Here is a 16,175-nt window from a genome sequence, read left to right as displayed (position 1 = left end):
TAAGGGTGAGCTCAAAAATTGGAAATGCCAAAGGTCTAGCAGGAAGATGGGAAAGAATAGTAGTTAATTTTGGATACAAATGCTTCCCAAGGCTGCATTCAAATAAGAAAGAGAGAGGTGCAGTGTCACATTCCTAGAGTCCCTGTTCATCTGGAGACTAAGGAAGATGGAACATTAAGCACCGAAATTCAAAGCCAGCCTAGGCAGAACAAAGTGAATGAAGAAGTTTGAAATACTGTTGCTATACAATGAAGCATTTAAATAAATATAGATCCTGCCACCACAATAGGTCTTTGAGCTCAAAACAGCCCATAAATAGATCTTTCAACCCTTGAGCTCTGTGACTTGGCTATGAAAGTGACAAGAGAAAGAATGAATATAAGAAAAATGGATCTTTACTCAAGTAAAAACACAGATTTTAAGGAAGATTTTTTTTTTTTAATGAATAGCTCACATGGAATTGCAGGAGCAACAATCATTTGTTTAAGGTAAAGACAGAGGACACTGGAAATCACAGGAAATGTGAGTGGACCTAATGCAGGGGAAAAGGCAAGTTGGGGAGGGAAGAGGGAAGCTTCAAGACTATAAAGTTACTACAGCCAAAGCCCTGGATGTCAGCATTCACCTTGATCAAATCAACATGGACCATAATCCCATCCTAACAACAGAATAGCTGGCACTCAGGAGGCTAGGCTTAATACCCAGCATTCTATTATTTTTAATGTACTTCCTTATTTAACTTTCAAAATAATACCTGAGCATAGATCTCTTTTCTGACTTCACTTTGAAGATGAAAGTGGGATGTCTTGGGGAGGTAGGTTAGGACTAGTGTCTGCTGTGCAGTAATGGCAGGTTTGATATGCATCTCTTCCAAGATCTAAGCTTTGTGCCTGCTATGATAGATGACCTGCCTTCACACAGAATTGCATCTGCCCATTGAACTTGCTCCCCCATCCCATGATCCCAGCACGTGGACAATGCATACAAATGTGCTACATTGATTCAAGAGGTAAAACTCATCTTCAGCTTGATTAAAAGTTTGTATTTTTAGGCACATGGTTTGTCACCTTGTGTAGATGTGCTGGGTGATAGTAAGCATGAGATTGTGGGGGAAAGGTCACAGTGCAACTCAGAGTTTGCAAAGTTAGTCAGTACCCATATGTGGTTGAAAGAAGGATCATTTCACTCTTCCAGATTGTGTTTGTTTTAGCACTGATGAAAGGCAAACATACAATGAGCAAGATGAGTTTTCCACCTATTCAGTCATTTTCAAATTCACCATGAATCCTAGTTAGAAACAAAATGAACAATGAGTAATTATGAATTTATTTAAAAACAATTTTATGTAAAATTAAATGAGACCCTTAGACTTAAGAATGAATCAACATGTGTTAAAGATTGGCATGGGTCCAGGGCTGAGGTTGTCATTAACACTTGGGCAAGTACGACTAAATTTCTCTTGTAGTTCACTATATACTTGAAGTAACGGCCAATTGAACTCATAATGTTGTTGAGAGGAGACAGTGGATACACACCCACAGGGCCTACAGCTGTTCCAGGCAGGTGGGCAACAAGGAAGAGTCAGCTTCTACTAGGTCATCAGTAGTGAACTGGCCCATAGAGTCATACAAATAATTTTCATAAAAAATAAATTGTCCACAAGTGATAAAATTTCAAAATTACATACATAATTAAGATTCTACAGATTCAAGGTATGGTACCCGGCATGCAAGTAATGCATTCATGGTTTTTCAAGAACATGCTTTTCTGGAAATATTCCAAGTACAGGCTATTGCTATACTGGCAGAATTGTAAAGTATAGTTACATGTTGTTACTATACTTTCCAGTTCTGATTCAAATTATTTATCATTCTGTTCTTTGTTGCCGATGTTGTTACAGACCATGTAGGATTCTCAGAAAACATTGATGGAGAACAGGACAGAAGTGACCCACTTCATCCTGCTGGGACTGACCAATGACCCAGGTCTGCAGCTTCCCCTCTTTGTGACCTTCCTCCTCATCTACACCATCACTCTGGTTGGGAACCTGGGGATGATCCTGTTGATTGTCCTGGACTCCCGTCTCCACACTCCCATGTACTTTTTCCTGGGCAACCTGTCTCTGGTGGACTTTTGTTCCTCTTCGTCTGTCACTCCCACAGTCATGGCTGGGCTCTTGATAGGACACCAGGTCATCTCCTACAATGCTTGTGCTGCTCAGATGTACTTTTTTGCAGCTCTGGTTACTGTGGAAAACTACCTGTTGGCCTCAATGGCCTATGATCGCTATGCAGCAGTGTGCAAGCCCCTGCATTACACCAGTATCATGACAGGAAGTGTGTGTGCAAGTCTGGTCACAGGCTCCTATGTGATTGGTTTCCTAAATGCCTCCATCCATATTGGAGACACATTCAGTCTGTCTTTCTGTTTGTCCCATGTGATCCACCATTTTTTCTGTGATATTCCGGCCGTCATGGTTCTCTCTTGCTCTGACAGACACATTAGTGAACTGGTTCTTATTTATATTGTGAGTTTCTGTATCTTTTTTGCGCTCCTAGTTATCTGGATATCCTACATATTCATTTTTGTCACCATCTTAAAGATGCGCTCAGGCTCAGGACATAGGAAGGCTATGTCCACCTGTGCCTCCCACTTCACTGCAGTCTCCATTTTCTATGGGACAAGTATCTTCATGTACTTACAGCCCAGCTCCAGTCACTCCATGGACACAGACAAAATTGCATCTGTGTTCTACACCATGGTTATCCCCATGCTGAACCCTGTGGTCTACAGCCTGAGGAACAAGGAGGTCAAGAGTGCATTCCTAAAGGTCAAAGATATTTTTATTTGTTGGAAGAAAAATAATCTTTAGAATTTTTGTCTTTACTTTGTGGATGCATGATTCCTGGATTTATTTCACTTAGCTCTTTTCCATGTATGTAGACATTTTTATGGACCACACTGAAGCTAAGTTCTTAAAATGATATCTTTAGATCTGCAAGTATTATTTCTTAAAATTAGTACCTAAAGGAGAATGGTTACAATATCTTAGGACCAGCTTGCCAAAACCCCATTAAGATATTAATGCATCCACTCATTTTACATGTGGTTTCTTTCTACCACATTCAAATGCAAATGTACATAATATGAGCTCTAATAGGCCCATAAATAGAAGAAATGCATGCAGGCATCCCATGATGACAGGTACCCATGGATGTAGATGATTTACCAGAATTACATGTAATGTGGCTCTTTGTGGTGGTGAATTTCATGTGTTCAACTTTACTGCATTGAGATATCCAAATAGCATGATCTAAGGCAACACATCTTGTGTTTCATGATAATGGGATTATGTAGGGAAGAAATAGATTATATAAGGAGGCAAGCACACATATATCAATAACAAAATAAAGAAGAGATATTCATGACAATAGCAATTTTAATTTCTTTAATGGTGATGTAGTCAGAACTGGTATTCATAGCTGCCTTCTTCTGCTAATCATTCTGTTATTGCCTTTAGCTTTAACAAGCATGTCAGCTGGTCATGTTCTTATTTGGTGGGAATATCCAAAACTTCATTTCTGAAGGAACTGGGATATTAGTTGTTCTGCTTTAATTGAATTGTTATAATTTTCCTTTATACTTAATCACAAGGCACATTTATACTGAGAGAAGTCCTAAGGGATCTCCTTTATTCCAGATGTATTCTTCTTACCCAATATGCTCAGAATTGTTATCAACAAATGCTTTTGTTTCACCCATCACCAAGATTCATAGGTCCAGAAATAGGTAAAAGTGGAAGTGACATGAATGGGAGTGAGAAATCTTCCTCCAGGAGATATGAGAGTGATTCTATTGAACTGGAAGTTAAAATTGCTGCTTAATCACTTTGTGTTCCTCATGCCTCTGAACCACCAGGCAATGAAAAAATTAATGGTGATCCATCCTAACCTTTGAATGGATGGAATCATGTGCTTTCCTACATCTCTGCCTCACATTGAAAGTCAGCCTTCAATTCTTCAGCCTTTGTTAACTCTCCAAGCTTACTGATTTGGACTTGCTCACCTCCAGAATTTGTCAATTCCCAATGACAAACCCCTCTCTCTGCTTTTTTCCCCTGTTTTTAATTCTCTCTCTCCCCATTCTTACCTCTTTGCCTCTGTACACATGTGTGCACGTGAACACACTTGTATATACACCAAATACCAAAATGGAGATGTAAATGCTTCATTTTCATTAGGAGCTTAAGTGTAAACTCACCAATTAAAAAAGATTTGAAAGAATTTATAAGACAAATAGAATTAACCTGAATAATGCCTAGAAACACCCGTTTACGTTGAAAGAAACTGAAAGTAAAAGGAAGGAAAAATATATATACCATACTAATGGAAACCAAAACAGGTTTCTTTTTAGTATGATGATACTAATAATAGAATAGACTGGCAGTCAAAAATTGTTTTTAGAAGAGTGAAATAAGATATCGTATATTGATAACAGGGACAATTAACTAGGAAAGTGAATGTAGATAATATATAAATGTGTATATATAAAAATGTGTATACACACACACACACACAACAGAGGCCCAGAATATAAAAGCAAATGTTGACAACAAAACTAAATGTTTCTGCAATGAGGGCTGAAAACCTCAGTACCTCATTTCAATAATGAATATAATGGCTAGAGATAATCAATAAGAAGCAGAGGATGTGAGAAAACCCACAATCTAAGCCATACAGACAGATATATACAGAGTACTGTTCCCAAGAGCAGTGGAATTCCAAATTGCCTATGAATCAGTCAGTCTGACACACCCTATATTAGGCTGAAAACCAAGTCTGAATAAGCTTTAAAGATTTAACTCAGATAAAATAGCTTCACCAATCACAATGCAACCGCACTAGAAATAAATAACAAGGAAAATATTAAATATTCACATAAAAGTGAAGAACAAACTCATCTATAATCATTGGGTAAAAAATACATCAAAAGAAATGTAAAAATAGTTATAGAAAAACGAATTTGTAAAAACAACACATCCCAGTTTGTGATAGGAAGCAGACACAGTGGTCATAGGAAATTTATAACTCTAAGTGACAAAAATTTAAAAAAAAAAATCTCAAGTGTTTAAGCTAACTCAAAACTTTAAGGATTAACTGTGAAAACAGAATCTGAAAGGAGCGCAAATAAGAAACTATGATTAAAGCTGAATAAACAAAACAAAATGTAACAAAATAATAATAAAAATCAACAAAACAAAAAAAATTGATTATTTGGAAAGATTATTCAAAATGACAAAACTCTACAGACTATGAAAAGAAAAGAGAAAACTCAAATTATTAAATTAATAAGTGAAAGCAAGGATATCATGTCTACCCTTATAAAAATAAGAATAATATGACAAAATATTATATATAGCGGCATACCATCAAACAGGATAACAGATAAAATTCAAATTCCTGGAATACACACTACTAAAAACCAACTCTAGAGAAAAAGGAAATCTGAATATATCTATAAGTGTAGAGAGTGAATCAATCACAAATAACTTCCCAACAAATGAAATTCCAGGACTTTCCTGGTGAATTACCCCAAGCAAATGTGCCATAGTAATAAAAATTATTACATGGAAAACACCTGGTGAGGATTTGTATTAATTCCAGTGACTGCTGTTAGCAAAGTACTGAAATGTGGAGGTTTACAACAGCACATATTTTTTTCTTCCACAGTTAAGGAAACTAGAAGTGTCAAATCATCTCCACGAGCAGAATCAATGGTCTCTCAGAGCCATGGTCCCTTCATGGGCTCCAGGGGACGCTGCGTTTCTTGCCTCTTCCATCCTCCATGGGTTGTGGAATTCCATGCCCGCTGGTCACATGGCTTCAGTTTGTCACCCTGGTGACTTTGTGGAATCTTGTTTTGCCTATGGTTAAATGTTTCCAACTGTATTTTATAAGGATACAAGAAATTTTTTTCATTTTTATTAGTGCATTATAATTACACATAACATTGAGGTTCATTTTGACATAATTATACAAGCATGAAACATCATGCGCACCATTTCAATTCCCAGTACATCCTCTTTCCCTCTTCTCCTCCCTCACTTGCTCCCTTTCCTCATTCTACTGGTCTTTCTTCTGTGTATTCATAGCTCTTTAAAATTAGCACATTATAGATATACACAAAGGGGAAACTCACTGTGATATGTTCACTCACACACACACACACACACACACACACACACACACACACACACGGTAGTTTGGTCAGTTTCATTCCACCATTGCTCTCCTTTCCCATCCCTTCTCCCTCCTCTTCAATCCCCTTCCTCCATTCCACTGATCTGTCTTCTATTTTCGTGGGATTCCCCCCTACCTTTTTTTCTCTATATTTTTAGGACTCACGTCATATTCTTTTTTAAAAATTTCTTTTTATTGGTGTGCATTAGTTATACAGAATGGTGAGTTTCATAGTAGTGTCTTTGTACATACAGAGAAACATAATTTGGCCAATCTCCTCTCCAGTATCTTCCTACTCCTTCCCATGCTCCCTCCTCCTGATTCCTCCTTTACCCTAAAGATTTTCCTCAACTCTTATTCTTCAAGTCCTTAACTTGCTCACATCTACAGAGTCCTTCAGAGCCACATAGAGGAACACTGAAAGTTTCAGAATTGGGACTTGGATCTCTTTGGGATTCATCATTGTGCTGCCACAGTGTCATATGGCAGCATTACACAGTCTCTCATAATTTTCCATAAATCCTCTGAAATTATACAATTAAATAACCCTTACAATGATAAGGGTTATTTAATTGTATAATGATAATTAGGAGTGATTCCCCTAGAACTGGGACTATAGAAGAGAAGTGAATACTTGTTTGATATTACACAGCTGCACAAGGAACAGCAAGACCATTGCAGTACATTTGATCTAAAACTACAAATGAAATAATGCGGAGGCCTCCTAATTATAGGAGTTGCAAATTACACATGGACATGTTTTCCTGTGTATAGGTTTTACATACTATTCAGCTCCCTGAAGATTGAAATGAGAAGGTTGTACTTTCTATTAAAATGTTGAATGTACTTTATTTTTTTCTAATGGCAAATATTATCAAGTTTATATTCTACATAGAATTTAGGATCATTTCCATTTATCATATAATTTGTGTATGAATAATAATTGTTCAAACATAATCAGATAAGAATACTCTAACTTATATTTCATGTGTTTTATGATTATAAAATAATACTTCTATAACGTATCGCTTGTCTCTTAATGAGACAACACTTCCTATTAAACATTATAAGAGGTTTGGAATGACTGACTTGACGTTGGGATTTAAGGGAGGCATTTTTCCTATAAATAAGGAGTGTGAGATTGAGTGGCAATGCAGAAAAATATTGTTTTTCCAGCAAAACAGAAAATTAGCTGTGCCTCTTCAAATGCACTGAATGTTGATCTAGAAGGTTTTCATTATGCAGGATTCATATCCTAAAAAAAGACTCAAAGCTTCAAAATATTAAACTCAGTACAATTAACTCATAACTCGATGATTTTATTCATTCATTTAATAAATATTTATTAGAATCGACTGTGAAACATTTATGCAGGTGACAATGATCACGAGAGCATAACAAAGTCACTCTTCTCAGAGTTCACATTCTAGTTGGGGGAGATAAATAAGATATAGCTGAACAAATATATACTGGGAGAAGGTTGATAAGAACTATGAAGACATAGGAGGAGGGATCATCTTACGTGGTGAGTGAAGAGCGACTATTTCATGCAGGTGGTCAGGGAAGGACTCCATGACAGAGTGACATTGAAGCAAAGACCTGAATGGAGGGAGGGCATTGCCTCAGGGAACACGACTCTCAAAGGCCCTCGGGCAGGAGCATGCTTGGAGTTGTGATAAGAGAGAACACAACTCAACTGAAATAAAAATGAATGGTCCGATTTAACAATTAACAATCTCAAAGAATTTGCAAAAAGCAAAATGCTCACTTAGTAGTCTGAAAGTTTGAGGTAATACAATGCCACTACAAACTTTAATTTTTAAATACTCTGAAAGTTTGTAGTAATACATCAGTATATTAAATATACTTTAATTTCTCCTGAACTTTCTTATTGTCTATTTTATCCTTTCGAAAATTAAAATATGGCCATCTTGCTTGTGAGAAGGACTTAGTCAAAGAGAAATATGAATTCATATGGGATGCCACCATTTTTGCGTCTCTTGCTAAACTGTGCTAATAAAAGTGCATACATTTAGTTATACAGCATATTTTTCTTCTTGAAATAGAACTATTAGAATGACAGTGAAAAATTAGAAAAATATCAGCCAAAATTTGTATTATAATACCCAAACAATATATTATATTAGGTTTTTTAAACTTGAGTGTTTTAGGTTTCTCCAGAGGAGATATATACATATATATCCTTTGATTATATAATGTATATAATATATATGATTTTTCACATAAGAGGAAATTTATTATGGGTATTGCCTTCTGTAATTGTAGAGGCTGTAAGGTTCCTTAATGTGCTATATGTAAGCTGGAGACAAAGGAAAGCAAGTGGTTATTCCACTCTGAGTTCAAAGCTCTAAGAGAGGTAAAGTGGCTGATGCTGCTCTTGAAGACGTAAGGCCCAAGATTCAGGAACAGATCAGTAGAGAGATCATAGATCGAGAGAAGATGGGTGTCTCAATTAAAAGAGAGAGAGGGAAATAGGGAGAAGTGGGGAGAACATGCCCTTCCTCTACTCTTTTGTTCTATTTGGGTGAGCCCTCGTTGGATTGGATGATAGACACGTACATTAATGAGGACAGATCTTTTTACCGACATCCACTGTTTTAAATACTAGACTCTATCAGAAACACACTCACCAACATAAAAGGAAAAGTATTTTCCCAGCTATCTGGGAATCCAGTCGAATCAACACATAAAACTAACCTCCACAGTTACATTACATTTAATTCGGACAAATCCACCACACCCTTATGTGAGTGTTAGCATAAGACACCTGCTCCATTGTTTTCTGTTTATGGGCTATTTTCTGCACTTGCTCTACACACGTGTGTGTTAACATGTGGTACAAAGTTTACATGTGAAATGAGTGAATACATAAAAATCCTTAATGAGGATTTTGACAAGAAGTTCCCAAGATAATTTAGTCATTCTCACTCAGGCATTTATTTCTGGGTATAATATTTTCTTTTCCCCAGGAAATAAAGGTTTACAGAAGTAAGGGTATCACGACAAGAGTGTAACTTTAGTGTAATCTCAGTGTAACTCAGTACATGAAGATTTGATAGAGATGAATCCAGGAATAGTGCATATCATATCACAAGGGTAAAATCAAAATCCTAAAGATTATTTTGATTCCAAAAAATTAATGAATTTTTGAGCTTTAAGAAAGCACTTTTGACCTCCTTGTTCCTCAGGCTGTAGACCACAGGGTTGAGCATGGGGATGACCATAGTATAGAATACAGATGCAATTTTATCAGTGTCCATGGAGTGACTAGAGCTGGGCTGTAAATACATGAAGATAACCGTCCCATAGAAAATGGAGACAGCAGTGAAGTGGGAGGCACAGGTGGATATAGCCTTCCGATGCCCTGAAGCTGAGTGCATCTTTAAGATGCTGATAAAAATGAGCGTGTAAGATATCCAGATTACCAGAAGAGCAAAAATGATGTTGAAACTCACAATGTACACTAGAAGCAGCTCATTCACATGTCTATCAGAGCAAGAGAGAACCATGACTGCTGGAATGTCACAAAAAAAATGGTGGACCACATTGGACTTGCAGAAGGTGAGACTGAATGTGTCTCCAGTGTAGATGGAGGCATTTAGGAAACCAATGACATAAGAGCCTGAAATCAGCCAAGTACACACACTTGTCATGGTGGTGGTGTAGTGCAGGGGCTTACACACGGCTGCATAGCGGTCATAGGCCATTGAGGCCAAGAGACAATTTTCCACAGTAGCAAAGACTGCAAAGAGAAACATCTGAGCAGCACAAGCATTGTAGGAGATGACCTTGTCTCCTAGAAGGAGCCCAGCCATGACTGTGGGAGTGACAGCTGAGGAGTAACAACAATCCACTAGAGATAAGTTACCCAGGTAAAAGTACATGGGAGTGTGGAGACGGGAGTCCAAGACAATCAACAGGATCATCCCCAGGTTCCCAGCCAGAGTGATGGAGTAGATAAAGAGGAAAGTCACAAAGAGGGGAAGCTGCAGACCTGGGTCATTGGTTAGTCCCAGCAGGATGAAGTGTGTCACTTCTGTCTTGTTCTCCATCAGTGTTATCTCAGAGTAACTGCATGCCTTGTAACCACTAGAAAAGAAGGAAAATAAGAAAAATAAATTAAATGAAATTGGAAATTATAGTGTAAGAATTATTCTGGTACTGTAGAAAAAAACTAGTATTTCAAGATTGTCCAGAAAAAATATGGACTTCATAATAAAATTGAATGCATTAATTATATTACAGTGCTGCATACTATGAATCTCAGGAATTTGTTGGATCATGTGCACAATGTTAAAATCTTAAACATTTGTTAAGTCATATACAACTTAAAGTGATAAAGATGACTTGCCTGGATATATCTATTTATGAATCAACTTCTCTTGAGCTCAGTAAAAGCTAAGACTTCCATGTTGCTCACCTCAAGAACTGCTGTAGACATTTGAGATGTGTGTTCTCACTCTTCTCTTCTTGGTTAGTCCCAGCAGGATGATATTAAAATATTATGAGTTTGGTTGGTTGTCACATTCATATAAATTATACAGCAGAAGAAATTAAGTTATTTCCTATTTGCAAAAATATAATTGATGATCTCAGCTATGGACACATACCAACCCTTCAACGCATAATAAATGGTTTCTAAATCCAAAGTTCTAAAGTGAGTTTAAATAAAACTGTGTTTAACTGAGCTTAAAATGACTCATTATCTCCTTTGGTTCAAACTCAGCATTTGGTTTCACAGTGAATAAGAAAATGGTTGATTAGATGGTAATTCCATTTTCCTCTTGTTGGAGGTTAAACAAAATAAATAAAATAAAAATTCAGAAGAGTTGAAATGACCCCTTTTTCAATGACAATAGTGTCCTCAATGAATTAACGAGGTCTGGATTGAATGGTAAAATTGCCTGGCTCTCTCAGCAGCTTGTCTGCAAATGTTCACATGGATGGTGCGGTTTTAAGCATTAACTATTTATTAGCTTGAAGAGAAGTTTTCCTTCTAAGCTACTGTAGCACATCTCTTTGCATAGTAGATGCAGTTGGATAACTGTGGAAGTGGGAGCAGATTCATTTCTGGGAAAAATCATATTCTCAAAAGTAGCAGGCACAGAGCTCAGGTCCCTGGGAGAGACGCATATCACACTTACCACTTCCACCTGAGTGATACTGGTGCTGAACCGTCTCACCTGAATATCATATTTCTATGAAAGCAATGAGACCTACTTTGAAGCATTATTGTGAAAATTAGTTAAGATAATAAATACATAAAATACAATAAAATGCTAAAAAAACACTTAGAAATGTTAACATCACATTATTATTAGGATGGGATAACAGCTCATCTTGGTTTGATCAAAGTGGTTACCAACAAGCAGGCCTTCAGTCCTCAGTGAGGTAAAAGAATTCTTGAAGCTTCTCCTCCCAATTTACCCCATTCAGGGTCACTGTAATATTGTGTGATCATCAGTGTTTCTCAGTCTTCCCTTAACCAAGCATGTGATTGCTGTTCCTAAATTCCATGTGGGCCACTGTTGTTAAAAATTTCTTCCTTGAAATCCATATTTTAGTTTGCATAAGAGTCTGTTGTTCTTAAAACTCATTCTTACCCTTATTGCTGTCATCAAATAGCCAAACAATAGAGACACAGTATTGAAACTTTTCATTTTATGGCCTGTCATTAGATCACTAACTTTATTGTAAGATCCCCATTGTACAATATTTTATTTGAATTTGTTTCTATGTCATAACAGTAACTTTCATTTTTTTTTTTTTGAAGTCACTAATATTCCTTAACATTTCTCTCCTAAGCCTTTGGTCACTTCAATTTATGAACCTGTCCCTGAAGACATTGTCGTTGCCAGTCTTCACACACATGATCATGTTTACCATACACCATGCTCTAGAATATATTTTCTAGAAAAATAACACATGAAAATTATAATGTATTTACAAGTAAGTGTGCATGTGTAAGTTAGGCCGTGTGCTTATTCCTACTGCACAGTAAGGAAGCAGGATTTGAAAAGGTATGCAAAGTTAAACAGATAGTATGAGGAAGATTCGCGATTTCCAAGTTAAATATACCTCCTGAGAAAAAAAATGATATGATTATGAAGTGTTGTAATGCAGATCAGAGCATGTTAATTCACTTAGGACCCTTTTGTGGTTGAAAGAAGGATCATTTCACTATTCTGAGTTTTAGGGTTGTTTTGTGTGTGATTATTTTTTAATCTCTAATGACGTACAAATATATAGTGAATAAGATCATATCACAAATAAATAAAGTTTCACCTCTTGATTTTGATTCATAAGTGTCTTCAGAAAGAAGCATGATTTGTTATATAAATCACTGAATGTACCATGCCCACCATTTTGACCTTTAGACCCCAGATTTACATCATTATTTTAGAAATATTTTGAAAGCATCTCTTTCTATTTGCAAATAACTCACATCAATATTTCAGGAATATTTTGAAAGCATCTCCTTCTATTTGCAAACAACTCATAGGAAGTTTGACAACCTACTGCTTTTGAATGAATTCCATTTCTTACTTAAATGTTCATGAATTATAGAAGTTTAACACTTTGTTATAGATGAAAGAAGAGTCCATCCAGAATAATGATTTTGAAATATGAAAACCAGATGTGCAATTTTGCGTAGGTACTGTTAGAACTTTCTCTCAGGTCATGATCTAAACATTCCAACTTCTCTAAGGAGGGGAAAATGGAGGCAGCTATATTAACACTGATCAACTTCTGGATCTACAAATTCTTTCTGTGCTCTTGGGAAACCACTTACCTCCTTCTTATTTGTAATACAAAAATGATCAGTAACTTCTCTCACAATGCATAGATCATCTCTATAAATAATAAACAAGAGAGGTCCATAAAACATGGTGAAGGTATTGTCACTTAAAAATAAATCCATGTAATTTTTATCTTTTAACTGTTTCCCTGATCTTGATTGAAGGCTCACAGGAAATCCTCTCTTCAGAAAAAGGGCTGTTTGCATTAACAATTGTCATTCAGATGAATGACCGAGTGGGGAATGGCATGCATGTGTCCCTTCTTAAATGACAATAATGTTTAGTCTAGTTGTACTGAGATTTCAGAGGTTAATGCATGGAGATCTGGGGAGAATTATAGAAACTCAGAGATCTCTGGTGGTTTCCCCTATGAGAATATCTGAACATCCACATTCCGTTTTCCTAAGGTTGAAGCAATTAACCTGTCTGTAGGGATCAAGGTGGTTATTATATTTTGTAAATAAAATTATTTTTCAACTGATAAATGCAAAACTGAAATAGTATATATACATATGGGTACCTGAGATGTTTATATATGTGTATATATGCGTGGGTGTATACATTGTTTACTGTTTAAGTCAGGTTAAACATGACTGTCCAACGCTTACCATTTTTTTTAATACTAACAACTTTCAAAATTCTTTTGTCTACTATTTGGAAATGCATGGTACATAATTGTTATCTATAGTCACCCAAATATACATGGTTCTCTCTGTTATTGTAAATAGTGCTGCAAGGAACACAGTGGTACAGAGGTCTCCCTGACATGCTAACTTCATTGCCTGTGAATTTAGAGTCAATATGGGATTGCTGTACCACATGGTAGTTCTATTTTTTAATTTTTTCATAACCTCCTTACTGACCAGGCTGATCTACTTTACCACGAGCAGAGTGTGGAGGGTCCCTTTCCTCCACATCCTTCCTAGGCAGGGCTGGTTATTTTTAATTTTTTTGAGAAGGGCATTTTTACTGTGGTGAGGTGATATCTCATTGTGGATTTGATTTGTCTTCTGCAGATAATTAGTGAACTGGAGCATTTTGTCAGATTCCCGCTGACCATTTTTATGTCTTGCATTTTCAAATGTCTATAGCCCAGTTTTCATCCCATTTTTTTTTTCTGTTGAGTTTTGGAGTTTCTTCTGTGTTCTGTATATAAATCCCTTTTCAGATGTACATGTTTCAAGGATTTTCTACCATTCTGTAGGCTTTCTTGCTAATCTGTTGATTGTTTCTTTTGCTATACAGAAAGCTTCTTAGTTTGATGTAATCTCATTTGTCTATTTTTGGTTTTGTTTTCTGTGCTCTTGTAGATGCAGTCTTCTCCAAAATTCTTTGGCAATTCTTATGTTGAAGCTTCGCCCTACATTTCTTTTTATTAGCATCATAATTTATATTTATACACTTAAGCTTTTAATTCATTTTGAGTTGATTTATAAAACTGGCAAGAAATAATTTTCTAGTTTCATATTTTTTTTCATATGAGTTTTCAGTTTCCAAACATCACTTATTTAAAAGGTTCTCCTTTTTCCAATCTGTGTTCTTAGCATCCTTGTCAAAAATCAGTTTGAAGATAATGTGTGGGTTTACTTCTGGCCTATTTTATTCCCTGGTGTATGTGTCTGTATTTATGCCACTCTGCTGCTGTTAGAATCATACAGTTTGGGCAGAATATTACCAAAAGCACTGTACAAATTCAATGCATTTCACATCAAAATTGTGTTGATGTTCTTCATAGGAATAGAAAAAGCAGTCATGAAATTTATTTGGAAAAATAAGAGGCCCGGAAGAGGCAAAGCAATAATAACAAGAAAAGTGAAGCAGGAGGAATCATAATATTGGAACTTAAATTATACTACAGAGATTTAGGAACAAAAACAGCATGGTTTTGGCATCAAAACTGACATGAAGACCAAATGAATAGAATAGAAGACACAGAGACAAGCCCACATAAATACTGCTATCTCATGCATGACAAAAGTGCCAAAAGCATACATTGAATAAAAGTTAGCTCCTTCAACAAATTGTGCTGGGAAAACTAGGAATTCCCATAGAGTAGAATGAAGTTTACCCTCTATCTATTACCCTGCACAAACCCAACACAAAGTGAATGAATCAAAGACCAAAGATGAGAATAGAAACCCTGTACATGCTAGAAGAAAATGTGAGCACAACGCTCCAACATTTAAGGAACCGACTTCCTTAACAAGACTCAAAAAAACATAAGAATTAAAATAATGAATCAGTATTTGGGATGGCACCTAAGTACAAAACTTCTTCATAACAATGGAAACTATCAAGAGTGTGAAGAAAGAGCCTACAGAGAAAATCTTTGCCCCTTGCATCTTGGATAGGGCATTAATGTCCAGGATGAACAAAGAACCAAACCAAAACAAACAAACAAACCAAAAAAAAAAAACCCCACAAATAAACCAGTCAATAAACGGGCAAAGGAACTAAACAGACATATCTCAAAAAAAAAAAAAAGAAAGAAATACTAATGGTCTGCATTTATATAAATAAATGTTCAACATCTCTAGCAATTGGAGAAAAACAAATTAAAATTACACTGAAATTTCATCTCATTCCAGGAAGAATGACAACAATCAAGAATACAAGTAACAAAAAAGGCAATGAAAATCAGCAGAGGGAGGTAGTACCCTAAAGAAAAAACTAATCAAAGAAGAAAATCAAGTGAAGTTAAATAACGAAATTAAACAATTATGGCTGGGAATACAAACCACGTATCAAAAATAACCCTGAATGTTAATGGCTTAAACTTACTAATCAAAAGACATAGGATAGAAGATTAGATAAAATTCCAGAGAGATTAACCAAAATCCTGACCCAGTGATTGTCTGGAGTCGGGGGTCTGTTTTTGTGTTTCCACAGGGAGAACAGCAGCCGATTTGGATTCCAGAGAGATTAACTAAAGCGATTTCTACAGACCAAAAAGAAGATGATTTAGCTCAAATCCATAATAGCTGATATCCAAAACTCCAATTTGGCTATCCTTACATCTGCGACAGAACCAGGATGCTTTTTTCAATATCTATTTTATTATTGCCCTTTCCCATATCATGAAGTTCTATTTTATTTTTTTGAGCTCATACAGACC

General features: G+C 36.1%; 2 protein-coding genes across 2 annotated transcripts; one reads left to right on the top strand and one right to left on the bottom strand.

Moving 5' to 3' along the window:
• Window positions 1-1,927: 1,927 nt before the first annotated feature.
• LOC106145081 (olfactory receptor 5B3) lies at window positions 1,928-8,027 on the top strand. Its single transcript, XM_013361253.2, has 2 exons — window positions 1,928-2,830; window positions 7,983-8,027. Exons 1-2 carry the CDS (start codon window positions 1,928-1,930, stop codon window positions 8,025-8,027), a joined length of 948 nt encoding a protein of 315 aa, XP_013216707.1.
• Window positions 8,028-9,370: 1,343 nt separating this feature from the next.
• LOC101963827 (olfactory receptor 5B3) lies at window positions 9,371-10,315 on the bottom strand. Its single transcript, XM_013361252.3, has one exon. The coding sequence runs from the start codon at window positions 10,310-10,312 to the stop codon at window positions 9,371-9,373; it is 942 nt and encodes a 313-aa protein (XP_013216706.2). The 5' UTR covers window positions 10,313-10,315.
• Window positions 10,316-16,175: the final 5,860 nt, after the last annotated feature.

Source organism: Ictidomys tridecemlineatus, chromosome 4 (assembly GCF_052094955.1).
Source record: "Ictidomys tridecemlineatus isolate mIctTri1 chromosome 4, mIctTri1.hap1, whole genome shotgun sequence".
NCBI lineage: Eukaryota > Metazoa > Chordata > Mammalia > Rodentia > Sciuridae > Ictidomys > Ictidomys tridecemlineatus.
The sequence above is the reverse complement of the archived record's forward strand: the minus strand, read 5'-3'. Positions and strand labels throughout refer to the sequence as shown.

What these genes read in the sequence shown, in the direction of transcription:
- LOC106145081 (XM_013361253.2), top strand. Translation starts at nt 1,928, where the DNA reads ATGGAGAACAGGACAGAAGTGACCCACTTCATCCTGCTGGGACTGACC. An exon ending in TCAAGAGTGCATTCCTAAAG is followed by an intron (nt 2,831 to 7,982) that starts GTCAAAGATATT and finishes ACAATCTCAAAG; the next exon opens with AATTTGCAAAAAGCAAAATG.
- LOC101963827 (XM_013361252.3), bottom strand. Translation starts at nt 10,312, where the DNA reads ATGGAGAACAAGACAGAAGTGACACACTTCATCCTGCTGGGACTAACC.